Here is a 26,533-nt window from a genome sequence, read left to right as displayed (position 1 = left end):
CCAATTCTACAGACGAGGAATCATTTCACTCAATCAGTGTGTGTGTGTGTGTGTGTGTGTGGTCTTAAGCTTTGTTCCAGGACATGTTTCGGGAATCAATATCAAACAGGTTGCCCTAAGCATCACGAAAACAAAACCACCTGATTAAGGGTATCACACAATGTCCAATCCATATCAATAACAAAAAAAGAACTCCCGATCAAGTAACCTCCCAGTCAATAAGACCGGGACAGTAAGAAAACGCCAACCCGGCCATCCAAAATCCCTAACCAGCTCCAGCGCTATCCAGCCAAAGTAAAACAGCAAAAAAGAATTCCATGCAAAGAACGCAACAGGTAAGCTACTGAGAAGATCCCGTAGGTGCACGTGGCTTTCCATAGTACCACTGAGCGAATGTTTCGAAAGCTGCGGCATCCTTGGTACGAAGATCATACAATTTGGTCGTACGCACCACGACAGTATGGCCGTCCATGTAGGCTTCGATGACGCGAGCATGCTGCGGGCCCATGAAAGAAAAAGCCATCACCTATCATGGCACCGAATTAGATTTCGGGTCATCTTCTTGGATTAAAAGTAAGAGGCAATTACAAGGAACACTTACTGGTGCAACCATATGATCGATGAAACGGGCCCTTCTGAGATGGGCTATCATCAGACGTAAGATCGGAAGCAGTTCTCCTTGAAGGATTTGGTCGTCATTGGCGTTCAGGTTGTTCAGGATGCAGGTCTTCATATGTGCAAATGGCCCTTCTTTGACCCCTTGATAAGACATTGTCCAAAACTCTGGATACTTATAACGATCGAGGTCCTTGTACACGCGCTTGTGGGTTCTATAAATTTATGAGAAACACACAAAAAAAAAAAACAACAAGATGATGTACTCTTACGTGATGGAAGACCACACGATCTCACCGCCCGGAGGCGTCTTGCTGTAATAATAACTCGAGGCATAACACGAGAAATGATGGTCGACCAAACGTGCACAGTCGAATGGGGACTTGTCATCTTCGGGCAATGAATCAAAATCGGGGTACTCCAGGTCTTTTTCCTTGTCAAACTCGTCATCTGGGTTCACAAAGAAGGAGGCGGGAATTGGAGAAAAATAAGTAGGCCTGTCCTTTGAGTCTTCGTCCAAGACCATGGGCAGGAATCGGATTTGATCGATCTCAGATGAATCCATTTCGATCTGATGGTCCGGCTCAAGCCCAGTGATGTGCCTCTCCAGGCTACGCAAAGGCTTGCGCATTGCCTTACGCTCAGGAGATTCAGAAGGGATAGGCATGGTTAGATGGAACTGATAGGCAGATGGACAAGATGGACAAAGGAAGGAACAGATGGCGGAGGTGCACTACCATTGACATCCGTGCGCGGATCGCAAGGATGAAACGACTTTTCCACCCCCACCTTACCCCAACAGGCGCTTTCTCGAGGTACTTTGTGGCTAGAAGATGTCGGGGAAGCGCTGACTAGGCACGAGTGAAGCAGTCGTCTATCCATCTTCATCGTACTTATATCCAGTGAATACGCTACAGTGAATAAGAACCTCGAAAGTCCCATTAAAAACAAGGCATCGGCTACCCAGCATCCTGCGTTGAGACCCATAGGCATGGTTTCAATCCATCTGACCTCACAACTTACTTGACCATCTCTCATACCTTTCATTGAACGCATCGAACTAGAATCCAGTGGATGCTTTCTATCTCAGAATGGCAGATCTACCTGGCAATTTGCCTGCTGACTACCTTGAATGGCAGCCTGCAATCGAAAAGCGCAATCTTGTTGGCAAGACGGTGCATGCGGCTGAGCTTGCGTCTACCTCTAAGATGGCTTACGCCCAATTTTTGCTCTTGCGCGTTCTCTGGAAAGTTCATCTCGGAAGTCGACTCTCGTTTGCCCCCTGTCTTGAAGCCATACCTTGTCCAGGTTAACAAGCTGCTTTCTGGAGATCATTCCTGGGCAGCCTATTGCCATAGTATCAAAAACGCGGAGATTACAGTCGGGAGCTTTGCGATTGCCGGCATTGCCAAATCAAAGTGGGTTTAAACAGGGAGCAAATGCAGCCAGCTTTGATACCCCTGTCGCCAAGAACCCGCCCACCTACCCGTGAAATTTGGAGAGGCGATTCAGGGACATACACCTTGACAAGACACCATCCAAAAGTCCCACAAAGGGACCTGATGACGATGATTCCGTTGTGCAAGAAGAGTCAGAGTCAGAGTCAGAAGTGTCATCGGAACCCGTCACCCCAGCCGCCCAGGTTCCTGAAGAACTTCACAAGCTGATGTTTCTACCTACCAAAGACGAGCAGATTGTCAACACTGCTCTTGTGGTATTTCTTAATTCCCTTCTAGTTCCTTTCGGCGTCAAGCGTTGCGACTGGACTCTGCACAGAAAGGCCTTCAGTGCCCATTTTGAAGCTGCTGGCTTCGAAGCTCGAACCGACGGATATCTCGATGATGGCAATGTAAACCCTTGGGCTCTCATCGAGGTCAACCCCGTCACCAGAAAGGATAAGAATCAAGTCCAGGTTCAGATACAAGAGAGTTCCCAGATGTCAGGCTGCATCAAAAACGATATTGATGCTCCACCAGATAAGCTGTCAGTATCCTTATCATACCCTTCATTCTTTCTTATGCTTATAGGACTTAGACGAGTTCATATGTCCCAAAATCGGCACGAGATCTTCTTTACTATCGCAAAGTACGACAGCGGGTATGTGTCCTATCTGAAAAAGAAGCCCGCGGATGACCAACCTCCATCATTCTTGACTATGCATCAATACGGACCTTGGAATACCGAAAATGCCGGGCATATGAAGAAGTTGGGTCCAATCCTACTTGCACTCGCACTCTATGCGGAGGCTGAGGTTAAGAAGGCAGAAGACCGTCGGCGTTTGAGCTCGAGTTAGTAGGTACCCAGATTGATTTGGTCAGGCATCCTCGGTACTCTGAAGGACATGAAATGATGGGATGGGTTGTTTTACTTTTTTCTATCTCAGTTCTGTGTTTCTTTTTTGTTTTTTCTGTTTCGTCTGTCTACGGCCATGACTACCATCATCTTTGTAAGTAGCCGCATCAACGTTGGAAGAGGAGATCAAATGATGACGGGAAAGCTTAGCAATACACTGAATCTTTTTACTTGTCTTCCAAGGAATTCACTAATTCACTCATTCAACGAGCAGAGGGACGAGGGAGGTCATATGACTCAGAGCGTCCCAGGTCTGGTGAATAAACATTTGTTTCAGGGATCAGAATTTTTCATCTGGGACGAATATTATGCTATCTTCACTACCGCACATTTCATAAATCCGGCCAAGGTTGCCTTGATCATCGTCTCCAATGGCAACATCACATGAGCTTTCTCCTACCGAGCTAGGAACACTGTAGAAACATCACTTCAGTGAATTTTTCTGTTCCTTCGATCGTCGCAGTGTTTCACATCTACTTCGTTTTTCTGCGTGTGTTTTCTCTTTCTATACTCGAATTCCTCTGACCGAGCCTTGGGTTTTCGTCCCTACTTCTCTTCCATAATCTGAACTCATCCATCAACTCCAGACATGGCATCTGCAAATGGTACTTGTGCAACCTGTGGAAAGCAGACTGACAACCGCTGTTCTCGGTGCAATGAATCCCCAGATACCAAGACTGGTGACACTGGCAGCATTTTCTGCTGCACCAAAGTCTGTCAAGCCGAGCACTGGTCCGTTCATAGAGCCGAGTGTAAAGTCCGGGTGCAGCGAAAGAAGCTTTTGCGCACCGCGGCAATCCTCAAAGCAGCGTTCCTCACCTACAGAGCGCTTCGATTTGATGTTGGGCTTTGGAAAATCGAGCTTCGTGGCAACACTCTGTATCTATACAATAAACAGAAGGGTCTGATGGTCGCCCCCAAGATCGGCCCTTTCCCAGAGTATCTGACAACTGATGATGAGCACCGCGAGGCTGCCCCCTCTTAGCTTCAATGTTCGATGGCCTTGCCGTTGATGTGCAGGTTACTATACAAACTCCTAGCAGGTGTGAATCCCCTCCCGTCCTGATAGACAAGTCTGGAGACTAAGGCCAATAATTACCTAGACATGCCCTATCGGCTTGAAATGCTTCAGGTCAAGGTTGGGAAAACCTTTCTAACAACCAAATGCGTCCTCGGTCCTGACTTGCCGGGTGTTGACCCTCCTGACTCTCTCCCCACACTGCATGACACTATAAGGGTTAAACTACTGTCAAACAACGAGATCTGGATAATTGACATAACAGGTGCTCAATACGGATTCAAAGATATCGTCTGTCTGTACAAAGAATACATGACCATCCATCATTGCAGCATCGCACATGGTCCAAACCTCTATTCCTGCAACGAGACATCTATAGTGCATCCCAATTTGAGAATCTTGATGGTACATGAAGTCCATTATATATAATCCTCTTTGAATCTTGTATGAGACTTCAGTACTCTCCACTGACGTACTGAATCGTCTTATAGCACTAACTATGGGCCAAATTATACCAATGGACCCAATCTATCGAGTATATGTCGAAGTTTAAGCAAAGGATACAATTACTGACACAGTCCTCTGCGCATCACGCATGGCGCTAACCCGATCCAGCAGACCACGTGAGGACCGAGGCAGTGCGAATGACCTTCTGCAAAGTGAGGCTGACGGTGTGATATAAAGAAAGCACGCCCCCCATTTGCCCTTCATCTCTCGTCCTAACGCCTTAGCGCCGGACCCATCCATGCCTTCCAATCCTGCATCCCTCCCATCGCACCATGGGATGGTTCAGCAGTTCCCGACGGCATAAGAAGTCCAAATCCGAACATGCAGTGACACCGCCTCTGCCCCCAAGGGGCCAGGTCACTACCGCCCCTGGGAAGCCGATCCCACAGGTGCGGGTGCAGCAGTCGCAGTCCCAGTCGCAAGCCCTGTACACAATACCGGCAGCGTCAGCAACCACAACGTCGGTGAAGCCTCACCACCAATCCCCGACTCATCCGTATCATCATCAGACTGCGTCTTCGGTGCACTTATCGCCCTCGCGTTCGAGTCCGTATCGGCATCGGGTCTCGTCATCGGCGCAGCTGTCATCTCCGTCTTCGCATCCGTCGACGTCCAGCAGTTCGCTCGCAAAATGGCAGTCCTACACGAGCCTCTCCGGGATGGTCTCGCAGACGGTCGGAATTGCCAATACGACCATGACCGGATTGGAGCATCAAATGAAGGAATACATGTCCTGCGGAGTCGACGCGTACGGGGTCATGTTGCGAAAACTTGATAACGTCATCACGTCCATGGACGAGGGGTTGTTTACGGGAAAAGATAAGATGGGTGAGCGCCCAGTATTCATTTACTATCCAAGACACGTAGCTCATTGTGATAGTTGCTGAATATCCCGTCCAGTCGGACGCTGCGGCACATACATCGGCGGACAAGGACAAGTCCAGCAACTCGAATGCCTTGACCTTTTTTTCCAAGGTCTATCTTTACACTAATTCCCGGCTACCTCCTCAACTACCCCCTTTGAACCTGTGAGTATTTTCCGAGAAGCATTCCGGACTCTGTTAACGTCCCAGCTATCCGGCCGGTCACGCGCTGCTGCGTCTTGCCGCCCAGTACTCCCGCAATGTCTACAAACGACCCAGCGCCGAGAACAATCCCGCCTACTTCGACGCGGACTATCGAAACGGCACCAAAGCCATGGTCATCAAGTCGCTGGCGGTCGACGACATGAAGACGGTGGTCATCGCCATCCGCGGCACGCAAAGCTTCCACGACTGGGCCGTCAACATGAAAACGGCCCCCACGGCTCCACGTGGCTTTCTCGACGACCCGTTCAATCTCTGCCACGCGGGCTTTTTATCGGTGGCGCAGAAAATGGTGCATCCAGTGGCCTCGCGACTGCGCGACCTGCTAGCCGAGGATCCCAGTCGAGCCAACTACTCGATCCTGATCACCGGACACTCGGCTGGCGGCGCCGTGGCCAGTCTCTTATACTGCCATATGTTTGCGGCAACGGGGGGATCCGAGCTGACGCATCTGCGCACGTTCTTTCGAAACGTGCACTGCGTGACGTTTGGCGCGCCACCAGTTTCATTGCGACCGTTGGCTCCGTTCGACCCTTCGTCCATCTTCTTCTCCGTCGTCAACGAGGGCGATCCCGTCCCGAGGGCCGACAAGACCTATGTTTCCTCCCTCATGAATCTGTACATGTCTCCGGCTCCAATATCACGGTTGTACGGGAGACATCGTCCGAGCAAGCCGGCTCTGTGGCGCATTCCGCCTGCTACATTGTCTGTCGCGGGCCAGGTGATCGTCCTCCGCAAGCGAGATGCTACCGGTACATATTCAGCCGTGCCCGCCGAATCCGTGGAGGCGTGCATGACGACCGACGCGGTTCTTCGACAGGCGGTATTTGGCGATCCGTTGATGCACATGATGGATCTCTACGCACGGCGAATCCACGACCTGCCTGGCAAGCAAATTAAATACTAATTCTATACACATACCTTAATACACTAATCAAAACCTGTTTATCTACCAAACGATAATCTCAATACACGATCTAGCAAAGCCAACTCTCTATTGAACATCCTCAAATCCCCCAATCACCTCGCCCCTATCCACCCACGCCCTGAGAACCCTCCCCATGACCTCAGGCTCCTCGACTGCCAACAATGACCCAACCCGGTATGCTGCACCACCCTCGACTTTCTCTCATCACCATGCTCAACATCTCTCACGTCCTCCCTTCCAACCATCCACTTCTTCAATCTCCTCGCAGTCTCAGTCGGTTTAACAATCATCCCCTCGACCAGATTCATCGAAAACAATAGAAAGGGTAGGATACACATCCACCTCGTTGCCGGGAAGAGATTGAATCCTGTCACGAAGAGACTAGATACGAGATGGGGATTGGTGGCAGCTAGGTCGTGCGCGATGTGTGCGCCCAAGCTGTAGCCGAAGATGTGTGCTTTTTGGTGGAGAGCGTGGTGTTTTATGAGGGTTTTGAGGAGGGCGGTTGTGTGTGGGAGGGTGAGGTGGTGGTGATACGAGGATGAGGAGGCGGCGGAGGAAGGCGGATGGAGAGGGAGGTAGGGGAGGAGGATGCGGTAGTGTTTGTTCCTCTTTCCCTTTTTTTTTTTAGCGAGAGGGGGGATAGTTCTGTATCTGTCTCTGAATCTGTCTCGATGGAGAAGTTTGAGAAATCGTATAGCTCTCTGTCTTGTTCCCATTCCCGTTTGGAGTCATTGATTATTTCAACGACATGGCCGGTACTTTCATTGGTACTAGTACTGATCCCGGTGCTAACGGCAATGCCATCCCTACAGATCAGATGCGGCGGAAGAAGCTATTCGACCAGAGAATCAAAGTCCCTCGGACTGCCGAATGCACCATAAATGAGTAGCAAGGTGGTCGAGCCGGCGGGATTATGCGATATGAAAGACAGACCGGGGTGAGGTGATTGATTTCTTGGTTCTTGAGGCGAGGAGGGTGACATATTGAATGACTTCGGTCAATTATTCCCTCCCTCTGCTCTGGCAGTCTATAAGAGTGTCTTTCGTCGAAGGAGGTCTGGAGGTAGATGTGCAATTCGGGGGGTGGTAAAAAGAGAAAGATCAGTTCAGGAATCCGTCAGCAGATCAGTGACCACATGCAAAACGGAAAGAAAAAGAAGATATGTAGATATGTATCAGATAGGTAGACCATCACCTCACAAGAACAATACACGCACCCCAAATCCATACATCAATCTATCGATTCCTCATCTAGCGACACTGAAGAAAGAATAAAAAAAGCCGGAAGTAGTGAAGTCCATAAGCCCTAACGCCCCAAGCCGCGTCCCCCTGCATCTTAATAAATAAAAGATCGTAGTACAGCCCAGAAGGAACCATACCAAGACGCTATAGCAGAATATGGCGTCAAAATATGAAGCAGAGTCCTAGTTCTTGAGATTCTGCTTTGTATTGTTCTTCTCTTTTCGTCGGGTTCTTTATGGATAATTCCTGTCCCGCTCGGTGGTCGTTTTCCTTAGTGACGAGTACCTAGCTCTCTTCCACCAACTTTCGTAGTCCTAGTTCATGGTGTTTTGTTCGCCTGACATAAATTGGCCATCCCACAGGCATAGGCATATATAGTCCCGATCGAGATAATTGTACATGTACCAATGCCAAGAATACCATCTGCTATCTGTAATCGGACTATATCATGTAGAGCCGTAAATAGCAACACCACCTACCGCATGCAGCATGCATAATCAACATCGTGGGTGACTGAGGCGGATGTGGCGGCTGTAAAGAAGCCGGTTTCTACAAGACTACCTACCTATTCGGACCTCCTGCTTAAGACCGAGTCGGTGTGGAATTTCGGTTGAAACTGTGCTTCGTAGCTTGCTTTACGGTGAGAGGAGGAAGGTTCGATAGATATATAGAGAGAGTGTGTGAACGAGTACTGCCTACCTGATACATATTCATGCCGCATACTACAATAGCTTGGTTTAAACTTCGTTGGGCTGAATTAGTGCCGCACCTACTCTATATATATCCCCGCTGAAATACTGTGTAAAATCAATACCACGACAACCAATCAACTGTTCACGTATGGACATAAACAAAAGCCAATGGAAGTGGGTTGACCGGTACTTGTATTACCATCTCCCACGTAGTCAGATCTAAGACATGCATAAGATCTGTCTAAAGTATGCAAGACATTCCAGTGCCTCGATTCGATCGAGGGGATTGCTGGAAGCGGTTTAGGGCATGTGTTTGGTGCTTGGCATTTTGCCGTGCTGATCTGTGTTCATGGACTGTCTACAGTACTGCATTGTCATGTGCTAGGGAGAATGGTAGCTTCACAGTGGACTATTTAGTTGGATACAGTGCTTAATAGCTGGTTAGTTTGGTCGATTTCTCTCGTGAGGTCCGTGGGCTTCAGTTAACTAGTGGTTTAGCTGGTGCTTACGGGTAAAAATGGCAAGATAAGATGAATTGATGACTGCTGATAACAATGGATGTCTCTTATCTCAATACTATCTATCGTATTGAATCTACTCTCCGATGAAACCAGTTAGATTAATGGATTTTGTTATCGTGTATATTCTATCTCTTGTTCTTGATAGAATGAAGGTCAGCGAAATGAGTGGTCTGGATTTGAGCTAGAAACCATACAGAGTACAGAAGGAAACAAGATCAAGATAAGATATGAAAAATTATTCGCTGGATATTCAAGGAGTCACATGTAACTACTGGACGGAAAAATTCTCTACTCTGTCTTGAGTCATGTACCATTATCATAAAACGAAGTTCATCGTAGGAAGGACATGCCTTATCTTCGGGATATTATCTGACAATGGTCTCGGCCGCAGAGAAGTCCGACCGGTGCAATGGACGATATAAAGAAGTGAGCCATTGGCGGGTTGCGATAGGAAGGACTCACTGACAAGATACAAGGTGACTGTTTTGTATGTGGTTAAATATCGGATTAAGAATGATAGCTGTTTCTAACAATAATACTATATTTAAATTAATGCACGCCACAATGTGATCACTATACTCGAGACGACCTAAAGGTTAGAGATACAGTAGAGAGAGTTTGATATCTATTACAGCAATATACCTACGTAGTTGCAATTTTTTAAGGAAAAAACCATAAACGCGTAAAACGTTAAACTAGCCACAAAACACAATTTCGCTTTTTATCTAAAAAAAAAGCAAAAAATAAATAAACCGAAATAAAAGAAAATAAAGACAACTGCCAGCCAATGACCGCCAGCATCCACGCAACGAGCGGTTGTGAATAAAACCGGTGGAGACGCGCAGCTCCACCCCTGGTTCTAGATCGCGGTGAAGTGGCTCCGCGCCCATTCTTCGGTTTTTGGTTTTCAGTTTGCTGTTTTATTTTTCGCACAAAGACCAGCAAATTTTGTCGGAGTGGAGTGCGTCCAAGTATTTGTTGAGGATACTGGGTTGTCTACGTGGTGGTCTTGGGTCGGGTTCAAGGAAGGGTAGTAGAAAGGGATACATCATTGCTTATCTGACAGCCAGAGGGCGAAGGAATGAATCAGCGCCTGAGCAGGATCTGGAGACTGGATTACGGGGTCAATTGATGATTCATCGTTCATCCGGAACACTGAATGGCCAGTGTTCCGGGTGTTTGTTGGGGATGACAGTCCGCGAAAGTACGGAGTAGGAAAGAAAATGATCAATCACAAGGGTAATTTCGGGTTCTTGTGCGCAAAGAAACATTCCCAACCCCTTCCGGTCGATCTGCGAATTTCCGAAATATTGACGCCAAGAACAAGCATTGAGAGACAGAAACTCGAGAAAAATTGAACGACGAATTCGATATGCGACAATTTGGTTTCCGACTGGCCTGGAATGAACATGATTAAAATGAAATTCACAATCACCTGGACACGAAATAAGAATTAACGGCGATACCGTGCCTGACTAACGACCAGGTTCCTGGGATGACAAGCCGTTGAGCCGCTAGAATTGATTAATATTCAATTACGGAGACCGAGGATTTTTCGAGCCGTCTCCGTAAAGTAGAGCCCCGTAGCGACGGTAGCGTGGAGGGGGCTACGGAGCAATATTATAATTTATCAAATTAACGAGCTCACTGTCGGTTATCCAGCTGCCAGCATCCCAGACGGGAATCTGGCTCCGTTCATATTCGAACTATTGACACCGGTAGGGATGATGCCCCTGGTTGCGAATACACCGTTGACATTGGCTGGTATGATTAACCAAACAGGTTCGCGCAGGGCGGCGCAATTAGACTATGGAGTAAGGGCAGGAACGCCAAGAGGGAGAGAAATGAGTGTCAATAAACAAAGATTTCCTGGCAAACCCAATCCAGGGTCCAGCAATTGTCCGACCCAAGAACGCGGTCGACTGGGGACTCGAGACCGTGTTTAGGGCACAGGGCAAAAAGAAAAAAAGAGAAAAGAGGAAAGGGAGAAGGGAAAGTCGAACGCAAGAACCGATCCACTCGAGTCGTTCAGGTGTCAGTGTCTTGGCGATGATCATTTATGAGGGTCTTCACTTTTCATGCGGTTCTGAAACGGCAACTGCAAAATTGGATGCTTACGTAGCGATGCGTCGATCCGCAGATGGACCCGAAGAAAATCCTAAACGCCCGAGTCAACAATCAACACTGAACAGTACAACTACTCCGTACCATTGCGTATACTGGACCAAAACCGTCCGGGACAATCGCAATCAGACCCTGTACTCGTCGATTCAGAGTAATCTCGCTCAACCCAGGCTAATGCAGATACTACGCCTAGCGTGGTCGACAAGGTGCACGGGGCGTCAAATCAATCCGGAACGAAGACAATCAAAGCAATTTCCATACACCAGTCAATTCTCTGCAAGACGAGCAATCAATTTTCCCATCGCAGTCCGTCGGAATGGACCCCAATTCCCAAACTAATTTCCAAAGGGGGGACCATCGGATGGTCGCGACTCTCAATCTCCCCGGCAATAAGCTCAAGAGGCAAGGAAGCCGCTAAGCCGGACTAGTTGGTCGCTCTACCCACTTGGACCGTCGACGGCGGTAGAGGCGGGCCTGCCACTTGTTGTATTAGCGCGGAAGGGGCAGTACGAATAATGGTCCCAAGCCCCGGCCCTGGTGCGGTGGCGAATATACTCCGTGGGTTCGTCGACCACGGGATCAGCGATGATTGCGATCTACTACTCCGTAGGGGACGAAGGATTTTTTAGTACGGAGTAGTCAAGAATAGTAGTGCTGGAGTAGTATGAGCTGCATGCAACGTTGCCGACAGGGACCTCTCTTGCTCTCTCCGGGGAAAGGTAAGGTAGTACTCGGCAATACTGGTAGTGAAGATGTACGGAGTAGGAAATGGTCAGGTGTGGGCACTGGGCAGATGAACTATCTAGTTTCCGTCGTTGGTTTGTTGAGAGGTAAGGATACTGTTAGTGCTAGTCGACGCTAACCCGGGGCTCTCGGGGATGGCAGATATGCTGATATGAACACTGAACACTGAGCAGTAAATTATGCCCACAGTCGGTATGCAAGGTGCAGCCACTACTAGGATGCGACAGTAGTCGGCGGTTAGTCCGTTAGGAATCCAGATCTCAGGATCAGAATGGTCAAACAGTCGATCTATCGATGAGTTACGGTATTCCGGACGAGTACGTACGACTGACCTGATACTTCCGAGAGTAATCAATACGAGGCGCGGACGCAAGCATCTGCCAGCATGCCGCGGTGTGAGTGGTGTAGGAGGAACGAACGAAGAGGAACAACGGGTATTACTGAATGCGGGGTAGCGCCGTGTCCTCGTGGCGACTAGTCCCTAAGCAGGACGGGGCCTATCAGCTGACTCCGCTGCGGGTTTTTTCTTTTCTTTTTCTTTTTCTCTCTTTTCTCCCTCTTTCCTTACCGGACAGACTAAAGGGACTAAGGTCATTAGTGTCGGAGGACCCAGTCTACTGACAGAGAGTCTGAGAGTCTTAGACTGCGAACACTGACTGGGACCGCCTGGCAATTTCCGTTGCAGCGTCATCACTTCCGGTATTGCTGTAACTTTTCCAAGGTATTTTCTCTCGCTGCTTTGGGTCTCAGGATGATCCCCCGTCGTCATCCATTCGTCGCGCTTTTTGCCTCTTCCCCTCTCCCATCTCCTCTCTCTTCTTTTCTTTTCTTCTTCTCTGACAACCTCCCCGTCGTCCCCTCTTTGTGTTTTCCCTTTCCTTACACCACTCAACACAGGACCTCGTGGACCCGTGCATTCGGCTTTCATCTCGTCTGCCAGCCCCATCGAGGCCTTTCCGGATTTTCGTCCCTTGGATCATTTCTAAACTTGACTTGGGACATACTAGGTTATCTCCTCAGTTCCACCCGAGGAAAAACGCTTGGACGAAATCTCCGGTCTCACCCGCCCCGGTCTAATCTAAGCTTGGATACATAACCATAGGGCTCGCGCTTTCTCTCTTTGCCCTCCTTCCCCCCGCGACAAAGAGTTCTCGCGGCGGACATCCATCCCTTTCCTTCGACTGGAACCATCAAAAGAATCGAGTTTCTTTTTTCCCCAACTCGTTCGATGGTTCTCACGGATTCCTTTCGACCGACCGATCGGTCAGGTCCCTTCGTCAGGATTCCCCCGGAGTTACACCATTTCAGCGCAACGACCGCCCCGAGTGACAATGAGACTTCCTCGTCGCATTCCGGTAGCCCGGCAGATGGGAGTCTTTACTCCCCTCCTTTGTCGACCGGACGCTGCTCCACCGATATAAAGAATGAGCCTCACCATCAATACCAGCTCGGTTCGCCACATCCTCCACCGTCGCTTCAGATTCGCACCGATCTTCCGGGCTCCGCTCATTCCAACTCGTCCAAAGAGTCCGATCCTTTCGTGCATCATAGCGTCTCATCCAGCAGTCTCCCTCACAGAACCCCCAGCTTGCGCGGCCTGTTCGCCGGCTCCCTTCCTAGCGGAACTTCCCTCTCGCCAGCTTCCGTTCTGTCGTCGCCGCAGTTGATGGCTATGGGTGACATCACTCCCCTGCCATCCCCAGTCAGCGGCACCTCGCCATGGAAGCTTCCCCGACGCAATTCACAATCGCTCTCGCGGACCCCGTCGTCCGCATCGAGAACCGGGTCGAGTCGGGGGTTGCGACTGAGTGACTCGTCGCAAATGCTGGGCGTTTCTGACGCTCGGTCGCGCAGCAAACCATACGCCCCCCTAGACAGTTCCGCCGGTGAGAAACAGCCTGACGAGGTCGGTCGGGAAGTCAAGGCTCCGAAGCATGGGCGGAACCGGAGTTTGAGTGAGTACGTCCCCCCGGGTAAAAGCGTCCCGATTAAGCCTCGTCCAGTTGTGGTCTCGGGATCCGGCGCACCCAACGGGATCTCGTCCTCCTGCAGCACCGACTCCAAGGCGAACGCCCTGCATCGCGAACAGTACTTGGCTGTGCACCGTGGCATCACCCTGCCGGCCGTCCACCCTCCATCCCCGCCGAGGAGTCGGCACGACGCCGAAAACACGCCCGTCATCACCCATCCCCAGGTGGCCGACGGACCGGATGAAGTGTACTCGGTGCGGTCGATACGCACTCAACAACCGCGACTCTATCGTAAAATGCGCCAGCTGGGTCAGGGTACTTTCAGTCAGGTCTGCCTGGCTGTGAGACTGGAAATCCCGGAGGGCGGTGAGCTCCCGCAGACTGGTTCTAGTCTTACTGGTGTGAATGCGGCGACGCAGAAACTGGTTGCAGTGAAGATCATCGACCACGGTCCGGCGGGTGGCGCGGACGAAGAGCGATTGGAGGTATCCCTCAAGCGGGAAGTCGATATTCTCAAGTCAATCAACCACCCGTCTCTCGTGCAACTGAAGGCTTTTGGGAGTGACGAAAACCGGGCGTTGCTGGTTCTGGACTATTGTCCCGGAGGAGATCTCTTCGACCTGGCGTCGTCTAGTCCCAGACCCATTTGCCCGCAGCTGATCCGGCGCATGTTCGCCGAGATGGTCGGCGCCGTGCGCTATCTGCACGAGAACTATATTGTTCATCGGGACATTAAACTTGAAAGTAAGCTCTCCCCATCTCCCTAGCAATGCGCAGTGTCACTAACTTGGCTCTTTCAGATGTTCTAGTCAACCTCCCTATCTCCGCCATGGAGAATGTTACCGACTGGCGCACGTACGATCGCGCCATCATCACCATCAGCGATCTCGGTCTCTCCCGACGGATACCTCAGCCGCCAGAAAACGCGCTGCTTCATACCCGCTGCGGAAGCGAGGATTACGCCGCACCGGAGATCCTCATGGGACAGGCATACGACGGACGGTCGACCGACGCCTGGGCCCTCGGAGTGTTGCTCTATTCCATGATGGAGAACCGACTTCCATTTGACGCACTTCCCGGCACTCGAGGGGACCCCAACAAACTTCGAGCTCGGACCCCCCACCGAATCGCACGACTCGAATGGTCGTGGTACCGCTACGCCGACGCCGACGGAGAATGGGACCCCGAGAAGGGCAAGGAACTTGAGGATGCTCGCAAATGCGTCGAGGGCCTTCTTAAGCGCAACACGAAACGCATGAGCCTGGATGAGATCGCGTCGATGGAATGGGTGCGCGATGCGATCGACGTGCCCGGGGGACTGAAGAGGGGTGATAAAGAAGTGCCGTAGAGCTGGACTCTCGATTCTTATTTACCCGGACTTTTTTTTTTTTTATAAGGTTTTGTTACGATATATGGTGATGCATAACTGCGGCTTGACGAACTTTTTTATATGGTTTTGTTATTAAGGGTCGGGCTTTGATCAGCCGGACAGATAAACCACTTTTATACCCTAGAGATTAATGGTGTTATTGATAGAGATAAACATAATGGATGTGATTGATTCGTGTGATTTGTGCTGTTTGTATGTTTGTATGTTTGTCTGTGTTTGCAGGTGTTTTGTCTGTCTGATGACGGATGACGCTGACTGCGTAAGCAGGTCACCTGATTGGCAGCTGACAATCGCCAAGCGAGGATTGGTGCCGGGGAGTCTCAGGCCGACTCCGGCCCCGACTTCGCTGCGGAGGGAAGCTCTGCCCCGGTCCACTTTTCTGCTCGCGGCCTTTATTATTGTCGTCCACGGCCAGACTCTGTGTCACTGTCAACTCTCCTCTCCTCCGTCATATCCAGTCTGGTGCCTGCCGTCGGTCGATTGCACACCTGTGAAAATGCTTCTTTCGCAAACCCGGGGCCGTATGCCCTCTGCTCTGCGGAGCCTGGCCCAGCGGTCGATGACTGCGTAAGAAATTGCCATTGCCCCTCGATCATTCATCAATTGGTTGAATGTAAAGCTGACCTGGTACCTCAATGGCAGTCGCCCTCTCTCTACCACCCTCCCTAGACATAAGGCCGCCGCCTCCGACGAGGAACTCGTCCTCAACAAGGTCTCCCGCAACATCACGCAGCCCATCTCCCAGGGTGCCTCGCAGGCTATGCTCTACGCCACGGGTCTCACGGAAGCCGACATGAACAAGGCCCAGGTCGGTATATCATCGGTCTGGTACAATGGTAACCCGTGCAACATGCATCTGCTGGATCTCAATCACAAGGTGCGCGAGGGCGTGCAGAAGGCCGGCTTGATCGGCTACCAGTTCAACACGGTTGGAGTCAGTGACGGTATCAGTATGGGTACCAAGGGTATGCGGTTCTCCCTGCAGAGTCGTGACCTGATCGCCGATTCCATCGAGACCGTCATGGGCGGCCAGTGGTACGACGCCAACATCAGCATTCCCGGCTGCGACAAGAACATGCCGGGTGTCCTGATGGCCATGGGCCGTGTCAACCGCCCCAGTCTGATGATCTACGGCGGTTCCATCAAGCCCGGTTGCGCCGCCACCCAGGACAACGCCGACATCGACATCGTCTCCGCCTTCCAGGCCTACGGACAGTTCATCACCGGCAACATCACCGAGCCCCAGCGCTTCGACATCATCCGCCACGCCTGCCCCGGCAAGGGCGCCTGCGGTGGCATGTACACGGCCAACACCATGGCTACCGCCATCGAGACCATGGGTATGACTCTGCCCGGCTCGTCGTCGTTCCCAGCCGATTCCACCGCCAAGTACATCGAGTGCCAGGCCGCCGGCGAGGCCATCAAGAACCTGCTCAAGGAGGACATCCGCCCGCGGGACATCATGACGCGCCAGGCCTTCGAGGACGCCATGATCCTGGTCAACATCACCGGTGGTTCCACCAACGCCGTGCTGCACCTGATCGCTATCGCCGACTCGGTCGGCGTGAAGCTGGACATCGAGGACTTCCAGGCCGTCTCCGACCGCACTCCCTTCCTGGCCGACCTGAAGCCCTCCGGCAAGTACGTCATGCACGACCTGCACAAGATCGGCGGTACCCCGTCGCTGCTGAAGTTCCTGATCAAGGAGGGCGTCATCAGCGGCAAGGGCATGACCGTCACTGGTCAGACCCTGGCCAAGAACCTGGAGAACGTGCCCGACTTCCCCGAGGACCAGAAGGTCATCCGTCCCTTCTCCGACCCCATCAAGGAGACCGGTCATATCCAGATTCTGCGCGGATCTCTCGCGCCCGGCGGCTCCGTCGGCAAGATCACCGGTAAGGAGGGTACCACGTTCACGGGTAAGGCTCGCGTGTTCGACGACGAGGACGACTTCATCGCTGCGCTGGAGCGCAACGAGATCAAGCAGGAGGACAAGACCGTGGTGGTCATCCGCTACACCGGACCTAAGGGAGGTCCTGGTATGCCTGGTACGTTTTGCCTTTGTCTTTCCCAATTCTCCTTTCTATACTAACAATCTCGACAGAGATGCTGAAGCCCTCCTCGGCTCTCATGGGAGCTGGTCTCGGTAACTCGTGCGCCCTGATCACCGACGGCCGATTCTCCGGCGGTTCTCACGGCTTCCTGATCGGTCACATCGTGCCTGAGGCCGCCGTTGGCGGACCCATCGGTCTCGTGAAGGACGGCGACGTCATCACCATCGACGCGGGACGCCGTGCTCTCGACCTCGAGGTCGACCAGACGACTCTGGCCGAGCGACGCAAGCAGTGGGAGGCTGACCGCGATGCCGGCAAGCTTCCTCCTACCGGTCTGACTCTGCGTGGCACTTTGGGCAAATATGCTCAGTACGTCCCCCTCCTCTATTTTCCATCCACTTGATGTGTGCTAACAATCTGATTCAACAGACTCGTCCAAGACGCCAGCCACGGCTGTATCACCGATGCCTTGCAGAAGGACAAATCCGACTAAATCAACCTAAAATAACAATACCTTTACTAACTTAATTCTGGGCGAGGATGAGTGAGTCTTGTATTACATTTTCCTTTTTTTCTGCCGTGTTATAATGAAATAGCTGGATCATATTTCTGGATTTTGACTTTGCATGTTTCATATTTCATGTCTGACAGGCGAAGTTGTTAGATGAACGAAAAGCGTGTTACTTATTTCTTTATTGAAGATATTCTTTTGGTATATTGCATTGTATCGTGATCTTGATAGTGGGTGTGGATTGAGTGGGCTGTATCCTATCGATTTCATCTAATCCTGTAGGCATGTCTCTCGAGTGCTATTCCTAGTTGTATAGATATTTCAGCTATCCATCGCATGACCTGCCTAGTTGATTTACAGTATCCCTACAAAGAAAGCATCTACAGGAGACTGATAATAGTCATCTGTTAATCCAGTGCGTTTCTTCAATTAATATTACGATCAAATGGAAGAGTCTCATGCTGGGAACCTTCAATACTTGAACATTTTCATGATACAAAATATTTTCAGTTCCAATCACTGGAATTGAGACCACAGGAACGAAGGGAAGGTGCTATTTAGTACACCGGCTCAAAAATTCCTCAGAGATTGGAGCAAAAAGCCAAACCAAAGCGTGCTTATGTCCTCAGATACAGTAGTTCCTTACCGGAGAGAAGATCCGCGGACCCAAGAGAATTCAAACAAACAAAAAAACAGAAAGTCAACAAATGACCCTAAAGCCAAGAGGCTAATATCCGACGTCCGACTACCCTACCCTCACGGACTCTTGAGACCTTCGACATCCTGCTTTGTCCTCAAATACTTCCTTACCGGAAGATCCGCAGACCCAAAAGGGTTGAACAAGACCAATACAAGATCAAAAACACAAAATCAACAAAAAGTCCAGCCAACAAACAAGAAGACGAACAAGAGCGAACAATCCAACATCCGACCAACTAACTCGGAACCTCTACACCCAACCACTATTTCCCCTCAGCATCCTGCTTCTGCTTGAACTTGCCCGACGTATCCGGATAAAACCCCTCATACTTCTCCAACTTCGGAAACCGCGACAAACCAAAGATATAACCCGGGATACTCGGATCCGGCGGATGAATCACGAGTGCAGTCTTAATGGACCTCGGATCGATCAATTCCTTGCATACCCTGAGAATCAAAACCTCCAGCGACTCGCGCTGGTCTTCAAGAGCATGGGACAGCTTTGAAGCTTTCCAGGAGCGACTTGGGTTGCTATGGTGCGGACAGCGGGCGATTTCCAGTTTCCTTAAGGTCTTGGGGAACAATAGCATTGATTTCAAGATATCAAGATTGATGAAAGGGCACTCGATTATCAAGGTCTGAGATTCGTGGTTTTCTGATGGCGTGGCAGATGCTTGAAATCCGAAATATCCAGGTGTAATGCGGTCAGGCTGATGTGTTCGACTGTTGGAATCATGAGGAATAGATGGCCATCTTGGTTGGTTCAAAGAGCCACGACACATAATTTCACTAGAATACATTGCACCATTCAGCCAACCAGTCTGAATGTCTCAAAGGAGGATCTGGAGGGGGAGGGGGTAACAAGCTAGTCATGAAGGAAGTAACTCACAAGAACGAAGATTCGGAAGAATACGCATCCCCAATGGCGTAAGCGCACTCGCATGACGAAAGATACAACAACCATTAGACATCAACCCATAGCCATCCAGTGGATATTTCAAACGATTGACAAAAGGGTGTTCATCGTGTTGCTAGAGCCTGTGATCTAGCACGTGTGCTCCGAACGAATCAACGTTCAGGGATTTGATAAGACGACTGTAATTGAAAATAATTTCAGGGACTCCCTCCATGTTCGATTTCTCTCTTTCATTGACATTATGAAGCGAGACTAAGATGTCTCGGTGAGCCCAGCGGGTAGAGAGGGTGTTGAAATCTCGGCATGTTAGGCGGAGGGTTCGGCAGTCTTTGGAGGGGCCGTGCACTAGGACGAGATCGATGAGCTCACGAGGGAGCTTAGTGAACGGAGAATCGTCCATTGTTGATTCGTAAAGGGGTGGAGAGTTAGAAGCCCTTGGGAGTCGTAGAGGCTTGTGCGGATCGGTGGTTTGATATCCTTTAGCGAAGAGCACTTGTAGTCAAACTTCAGATTCGAGGCTAATTGTGACTGAGAGGAATGGAGAAGAGGTAACAGAGGCAAGTGCATAGACCAGTCTACCAGAAAAGAATGTTTATATGATTGCAAAGACTTTTAATACAGCGCGGCCTCATGACGTGTAGACGTGCCAAACCATCGGGGGGTTCCAACATATCAACAGGCAGATCGGAGGTCTCCAGGACATCTAGACTGTCAGATATCCCCAAAGCACACTTATTTCTTCATTTAATAAATCATATCCGAATTTGATATTACCTGAAACCCACGAAAGTTAACATAAACTCACCCAAACCGATCAGTTTCGCGCTAACCATTCGAACAAAACCAAGCAAATATTATCATACAAAACGCCAATGCTAGCTTGAAAACCTCACGAATACACCTCTTTCACCAAGACCCTTACACCCTGCGACCCCAATCGAGCCTGCGGAACCGTCCAATCTCTCTGAATCTCAACATCCCCAATATCAGTCTCATACAACTCCAGCTCCACCCTAGCTGCCAACCCCGCGGCCAAAAGATACATTTCCGCCTCCGCCAAGGGTTGACCGAGACAATTGCGGGTTCCATGGCCAAACGCCACAAGATACTGTTTGAGATCATTCCGCACCGTCTCGTCCTGCGTGAGCCATCGTTCCGGAATGAAATTCTTTGCCTCTGGAAATACGTCTTCGTTATAGTGCTGGAACACAGAAATCGAACTGATAGGTGTCCCAGCGGGGATGACATATTGTTTGTATTGCAGAGGCGTGGATGCTAGACGAGGCGAGCGGCCAGAGACGCCGCTTTGGAGGCGTAAAGTTTCCAGGATACACGCTGTTAGGTATGGGAGGACCTGGAGGGTCGTGATAGAAGGAAGAGGGGTGGATGGCTCGGAGTAGACAGTTGCGAGCTCGGCGCGGAGACGAGCCAGTTTGTCGGGGTTGGAGAGAAGGTGATAAAAGAGTATGGCGTTGACTTTGGCGGGGGTTTCGCTGCCCGCGATCAGCAGGATCGAACCCTCCTCGGAGAGCCGTTGGAGAGTTTTCTCCTCCGGTGGAAGCTTGGATGTATCGCGGAGTTCTTCGAGGATGGTTTTCGGTTTGGAGTCGCGATTTGCTTCTATATAGGGGCCTCTGTAGGCGAGGACGTCTGCTACTTGATCACGGATGTGCTGGAGGATATTAGCTCCTGTTCTGGGTAGCATATTGGGGGAAAAGGGTGGAAAAGTACCTGCTTCCATTCATTCAAAACGGAGAGATCCGGCATGATGACTCTCGCCATGGACACTGGCAACACGGGAACCAGACGCGCCATGAACGGAAAGGCTCGTACAATAGGCAAAGCCTTCATGATATGGATGATAGTTTTACGCCATTTGTGCGCCTTAGCCTCGTCATCTAGCATGCCTAAGGACTCGCCGAAACTGTAGCTGGTGAAAATGTCCATGGTAGCGGCCAGCGATCCCACGGTCAAATTGAACGGTTGTTGTGTATCGCGGTAGACCCGTAGATTCGAGCAAAGCCGGTCAATACAGCTCTTGATGCGGTCTTCCAGGATCACCGTGTTACGGTAGCTGAAGAATGGGGCAAGAGCATTGCGCCGAAGTCGATGATGGGCATGCTGGACCGTGAATCCAGTCGCATTGTTGCAGTCGGGGGATCGGGTGAACTTCTCATACTTGTCGCGTTGCTCTGGCAGCGAGGCGTATATCGTGTCGAAGAAGTCAGGGTCATTGCAATGGAGCTCGTCCGGGCTGATGCGGACTATAGGTCCTGCCGAGACTTGTTAGCTTATTAGATTTTCAAGGTGCTGTGGCAGGCAGGACAAACCATATTTGGCATGCATCTTCTCGATCTCCCACATGAACATGCCGTTCTTGAACACATCATAGTAAAATTCCACCCAGAAGGTCAAAGCCACGGACTTGGGTCCTGGGAACCCGGCCAGTGGGCTCCAATATAGACGCCAAATGGCTCCATAAATAATCCATGCTGGTAGTAGCGATAGAGCTACGTACCACACGGAGGAGATCTCTAGATCACCTAACATGGCGTTTACCGCCGTTCGAGTTTGCGTGAAATCGGAGTCAACCGTCAGACAGTGGTTATGATTCAGCGAAAAAAAAAAAAAAAAAAATAAGAAATGCGAAAGGTAAGAAAACACAATTCAGCTGTATCCAAAAAGAACCAAAAGATGTGATATTTGCGGGGCGGGATGCAAGATGTGTTATGATATGATATGTCAATTAGAAAACAGAAGAAGTCTAACAGGTAAGAAGGTTGTATGATCTATACTCCAGAACCGATTAAACTTTCGGACTGTCATATATATTTCAATAAAAGTTTTCCTAAAAAAAGACACCCAAACTGTAAAACGTCAGGTCGAACATTCCCACCGTGCTGGTTGCCGAGGCGTCCACACCCCTATTCGCCCTGCTGCGCCTTGGGCGTTTGAATACGGGGGACCCGCACCCCCTATTCGGCAATCGGCAGCCCCCCCACCGCTGAGCGCGGGCATGTCATCCCGTCCGGGACCGGTATTATAGGACCAAGCCTTCAACTAAGGACTAGGGTTGGGGTTAAAATGTCAATTGGATTGTGCAAGATGATCAGCGCTGATGTCCGGATTTGGGATAAACACTAGGTATCGAATTAGTTCCGAAGAAAAGAATGAAGACTCCTACCTATTGCGTGTTAGCCCGTCGAACGGAGACCAAATCCAATTAATTATAAAGGAGTGGACAGTAGAAATCTTGTGTTTTATTCGTCTAACTGCCATTATAGTATGACTCACCTGGTTGAAGAAGATAAATAAAAATATCAAGAAACCAGAAGTCAAGAAAAATGATTCCTGAACCTTTAGGCAATCATCATAGAAAGCACCTGACCCGGGCAAAACATAGATTAAGTGGACGTGGCTGGCTGACATTTAAGGTCCCACCATCCTGCGACCTTTCTCATTTCAGACCAATAGACCAATAGACCATCTAGAATGGGAGATTTGAAGAGAAACGCAAGCCACCACCAGCAGGTGGATTCATGTTGAGCCTCCTCACGTGGTGATCGCGGCATGGACGCATAACATTGCACATAATACGTACCAGCTCAATTATTTCATTGATTGTTTGACACTCTGAAATGGTGGGTCTGAAACGCCTCGGGGGCTAGGTGGTAGGCTGGTAGCCCGGGCGCTGGCCGACAAGAAATTCATAGGCGAACAAATCCCCCGACCACACTGGGCGCATCGATTAAGGCAAATATCTCCAGGGTGAAGGGCACAGCAGTTCGATCATAGGCCAGGTTTGATCCTCCAAAGTACTGCGGGGGTTCAGAACCCCAGACGCAGCAAACAATCTTTAGCGTCTCGGAGGACACGGAATGGTTTTATCCCGTCCTCTATACATGGTGACTCACGGGTCTATAATACTGCGGTGTTATGCGTTGTGTCGTTCATTTTGTGTCATTGGGGTTGCCAAGGGGTGTTGGTTAGCCTGGCAGCCTTGCGGCCTTGCCCTGGTGAAGAGACTGAATCAGTGGCACTGATTCAGTGGTCTGTGTCGTTAGTCGTAGCCTTGCCGACACTTTGGCAGCCTGGATCATCATCGTGGATCCACTTATCCTCTATGCCCAGTTGGCTAGACTGAATTGGGAAGTTATGCAGAAACGCAGAACATACAGATTGTTCATAACTATTAATGAGTGGAGTCACATAGTTAGTTAACTAGTTAAGTTAACTGTCAAGTGAAAGGGGTCGATCTAATTTGACTTGGTCAAAAAAGCGACAAGTTAGGGTTAGGTTCATCATGTGCCAGGGGGTATGCATATTGAGGACCACTTGATTTGATGATTATTGAATGATCTCGACTCCCTGATCTTAATGTTTTGCCGATGAAAAAATATCAAAATATATACTCTCATCTGCTACATACTGTACAAATTCTGGCAAAAAGCATAGCTATACAGCAAAAAACGCAAACTACTCAATCAGAGCCCCCTCCCTGCCCAAAACCCTCTTTCTCAGCTGCACCACCGGCCCTTCATGCGTACTGGTAAACACGTCTTTCGTCTGGAAATCATTCTCCCTATCCCTTCCCCATCGTAGACCCCCCTTCCACCACTTCCCTCCTTCACCAGCATGCACCCCCGGCGCCAACCGAATATCATACGCGCGAAATAGTCGCGCCAATATCAACCCCATCTCCTGATACGCCAAGCCCTGACCGACGCAGCTAGTCCGGCCAGCGCCGAAAGGCATGTATGCGTTTGCATGTCCACCCCCAGAAGACAAGGAGGAGGCTTTACCCACCGAATCACCCAGATCAAGCCATCTCTCTGGCCGAAAGGCATGCGGGTCAGACCAGTACGCTTCCTGGCGATGAAGGGCGTAGATAGGGATCGCGACGTCCGTGCCTGCCGGGACGACGTGTTCCTTTTCGTTCGTGCGTACGATCAGACCCCCTGGAAGGACTTCTCGTGGTAAGACGGCTCCGACGGGAGGAGACAGACGCATGGATTCGTGGATACATGCGTAAAGGAAAGAGCAGCTGTCGAGGGAAGGGCCCATACGAACGGTTTCGATTTCTGCGGTATTTTCGTCTGTTTGGGAGGGGAACGCACGGTCGATTTCGTCGCGGGCGCGGGCGTATGCTTCTGCGTGATGAAGGAGGTAGAAGAGCGTCGATGTTGTGGCTGTGGCTGTGGTATCGGAGCCCGCGACGATGAGAATACCTGCTTCGGCGACGAGGTCAGACTGGGAGTAGCCGCGGCCGGTGTCGGGGTCGCGGGCGTCGATGAGGGCAGCGAAGAGGTCGCGATGAGGTAGGGAGGCCGGGTCGACGGAGATACGCCATGAGGACTGGGCTTCTGAGAGGCGGAAAAAGTCCGCGACACCACGCGTGAGCGAGGGGAAGCAGATCTTGTCGAGATTCAGCTTCAGAAGAGCGGGGACATGGCCGGCGAGATTGATGCCACAAGTGCCGAGCGTCATGAGGTCCAGGAGAGGCCGGTTAGCGGTGCTGGATTGCGTGTTCCAGTTCTTGGAGAAGGTAACGTCGCCCATGATGTCGGAGAGGAGGTATTGAATGGATTTGCTGAGGTCGACGGTCTGATTGGACCATGGTTGCGGCTGGTCCGGGGATGAGGAAGGGAGGAGGGTGAAGAAGAATCGCACGTTCTGCAGAATCAGTTCCTCGAGACCTCTGACGGCGGAGGTGCTCAGCGCCCGACTGGTTACTCGTCGCTTATACGAGTGGATCTTGCGGTCGATGGTGGTAAGACTGGCGGGGACCGCGAAGAAGTGCTTGAAGGCGCTGTAGACCTGGGATTTCTGCGTATTGGCACGCACGCCATAAATATCCGAGACAGCCTGGTCGCTACAGAATGCCAATCGATTTGGTCCAAATCGAACGACGGGGCCGTATTTTTCATGTAGACGCAGGAAGTCCAGGTGTCGATCGCCCGCGAGGCAGTGGTAGATGCTGTACAGATCTGTTACGGCCGCGATCCACGGTCCAGGGTAGTTTGTCAGGGGGTGGAATGTCAGCCGGTAGATTGGTACGGCTAGTAGCTGAGGTTCGAGTCAATTCAAACCCTACAATCAGACGGGGTGACAGGCATACCACTTCGATAGCGAAACAGGTAATCTTAGAGACAAGATTGGTGCACGCAGTGATGTACACATACCCCACGACTAGCGCCAGTGACGCAAATGAGAGGGATACCACGTGGGCTTGGTAGGACATATTCGATTGGATTGCGTGACGGTGTGTACGTTTGATGTCTTGGGACACCCCAGGATAGCGCCCAGCAGGATATATGTACGGATATTTACCAGACCCTCCCGGCTCCTCATCACATTTCTAATGACGCCTGTGACTACTCAACTTGCCGCAGCATGCATAAACTAAGACCGGGGTGTCTATATTAAGAGGGTTCAGCGTCATAATGGCTGCGGCCAGAACAACGCCAACCAACCGTCATTAGCTCGCCCAGGGCACTCCAGGCAAACCAAAGGCGGTCCAAACGATAAATCCTGTCAGAAAAAAAAACACAGCCAGTATTGACTCAACGATTCTGACGGTGGCAAAACAAAAGCAGAGCCTCATCTGCACAAGGCGGAGATCGTAATCACGATGACCAACGGGAGCAAGCCGAAAACGAGAACGGCCCCCATATCCACGATTCTCCAGCCAGGCACGGGCCAACCGATTGCCCAGTAGGATCGGCTGATGTCAGACGACCCCTCGGAGGGTGTCTTGATCTCTTACTGTTATTGGTATTTGGTCATGGCTAGTGAATGCGGGCACGGGCGAGGGTGAGAATCCTGCGTGCCCGTTTCCCCCTTCGGCGTAAATCATCCATCCTGGCCTCTTGGCAGGCAGATAGCTAATTCTTCCTACCTTGGTGGTGCTGCACTCAGCTACGCCACGGTGCAGAAGGGCAGACTACATGACTCATTTGAGAGAACAAAAGAAATATTTAGTGTATCTGGTGCAGTAATTTGTTGATTGGGGTTATTGGGGTGCCCAGGGGGCTGGTCTATCGCTATGCTAGGGTATTATTCAGTCTGAAATATCACAACGCAAACAGGAATCAGTAAAAGCAAAGGAAGCTAAAAAGATAAAAAAAGGGGGGGGGGAAGATGAGAGAGAAAAAAACACAATA

General features: G+C 50.6%; 7 protein-coding genes across 7 annotated transcripts; 3 read left to right on the top strand and 4 right to left on the bottom strand.

Moving 5' to 3' along the window:
• Window positions 1-340: 340 nt before the first annotated feature.
• Window positions 341-1,282, bottom strand: KD926_000305 (uncharacterized protein; the record flags this gene model as incomplete). The annotated part of the gene is made up of 3 exons (XM_053104248.1): window positions 341-526; window positions 602-830; window positions 888-1,282. 3 exons carry the CDS (start codon window positions 1,280-1,282, stop codon window positions 341-343), a joined length of 810 nt encoding a protein of 269 aa, XP_052952491.1.
• A 424-nt stretch (window positions 1,283-1,706) lies between these two features.
• KD926_000304 (zinc finger MYND domain-containing protein) lies at window positions 1,707-3,952 on the top strand (the record flags this gene model as incomplete). Its single annotated transcript, XM_053104247.1, has 5 exons — window positions 1,707-1,865; window positions 1,924-2,033; window positions 2,161-2,598; window positions 2,650-2,903; window positions 3,555-3,952. 5 exons carry the CDS (start codon window positions 1,707-1,709, stop codon window positions 3,950-3,952), a joined length of 1,359 nt encoding a protein of 452 aa, XP_052952490.1.
• An 812-nt stretch (window positions 3,953-4,764) lies between these two features.
• On the top strand, window positions 4,765-6,484 carry KD926_000303 (lipase family protein; the record flags this gene model as incomplete). Its single annotated transcript, XM_053104245.1, has 3 exons — window positions 4,765-5,331; window positions 5,393-5,520; window positions 5,566-6,484. 3 exons carry the CDS (start codon window positions 4,765-4,767, stop codon window positions 6,482-6,484), a joined length of 1,614 nt encoding a protein of 537 aa, XP_052952489.1.
• Window positions 6,485-13,058: 6,574 nt separating this feature from the next.
• KD926_000302 (uncharacterized protein) lies at window positions 13,059-17,737 on the top strand (the record flags this gene model as incomplete). Its single annotated transcript, XM_053104244.1, has 6 exons — window positions 13,059-14,544; window positions 14,601-15,128; window positions 15,489-15,757; window positions 15,810-17,238; window positions 17,295-17,613; window positions 17,674-17,737. The coding sequence occupies 6 exons, from the start codon at window positions 13,059-13,061 to the stop codon at window positions 17,735-17,737; spliced, it is 4,095 nt and encodes a 1,364-aa protein (XP_052952488.1).
• Window positions 17,738-18,717: 980 nt separating this feature from the next.
• KD926_000301 (uncharacterized protein) lies at window positions 18,718-19,044 on the bottom strand (the record flags this gene model as incomplete). The annotated part of the gene is made up of 1 exon (XM_053104243.1): window positions 18,718-19,044. The coding sequence occupies one exon, from the start codon at window positions 19,042-19,044 to the stop codon at window positions 18,718-18,720; it is 327 nt and encodes a 108-aa protein (XP_052952487.1).
• A 1,215-nt stretch (window positions 19,045-20,259) lies between these two features.
• KD926_000300 (cytochrome P450) lies at window positions 20,260-21,920 on the bottom strand (the record flags this gene model as incomplete). The annotated part of the gene is made up of 3 exons (XM_053104242.1): window positions 20,260-21,042; window positions 21,102-21,643; window positions 21,701-21,920. 3 exons carry the CDS (start codon window positions 21,918-21,920, stop codon window positions 20,260-20,262), a joined length of 1,545 nt encoding a protein of 514 aa, XP_052952486.1.
• Window positions 21,921-23,846: 1,926 nt separating this feature from the next.
• KD926_000299 (cytochrome P450) lies at window positions 23,847-25,611 on the bottom strand (the record flags this gene model as incomplete). Its single annotated transcript, XM_053104241.1, has 2 exons — window positions 23,847-25,436; window positions 25,489-25,611. The coding sequence occupies 2 exons, from the start codon at window positions 25,609-25,611 to the stop codon at window positions 23,847-23,849; spliced, it is 1,713 nt and encodes a 570-aa protein (XP_052952485.1).
• Window positions 25,612-26,533: the final 922 nt, after the last annotated feature.

This window comes from Aspergillus affinis (genome assembly GCF_023601865.1).
Source record: "Aspergillus affinis strain CMG 70 chromosome Unknown NODE_107_length_126409_cov_88_547494, whole genome shotgun sequence".
NCBI lineage: Eukaryota > Fungi > Ascomycota > Eurotiomycetes > Eurotiales > Aspergillaceae > Aspergillus > Aspergillus affinis.
This window is presented reverse-complemented; position numbering and strand designations above follow the sequence as displayed.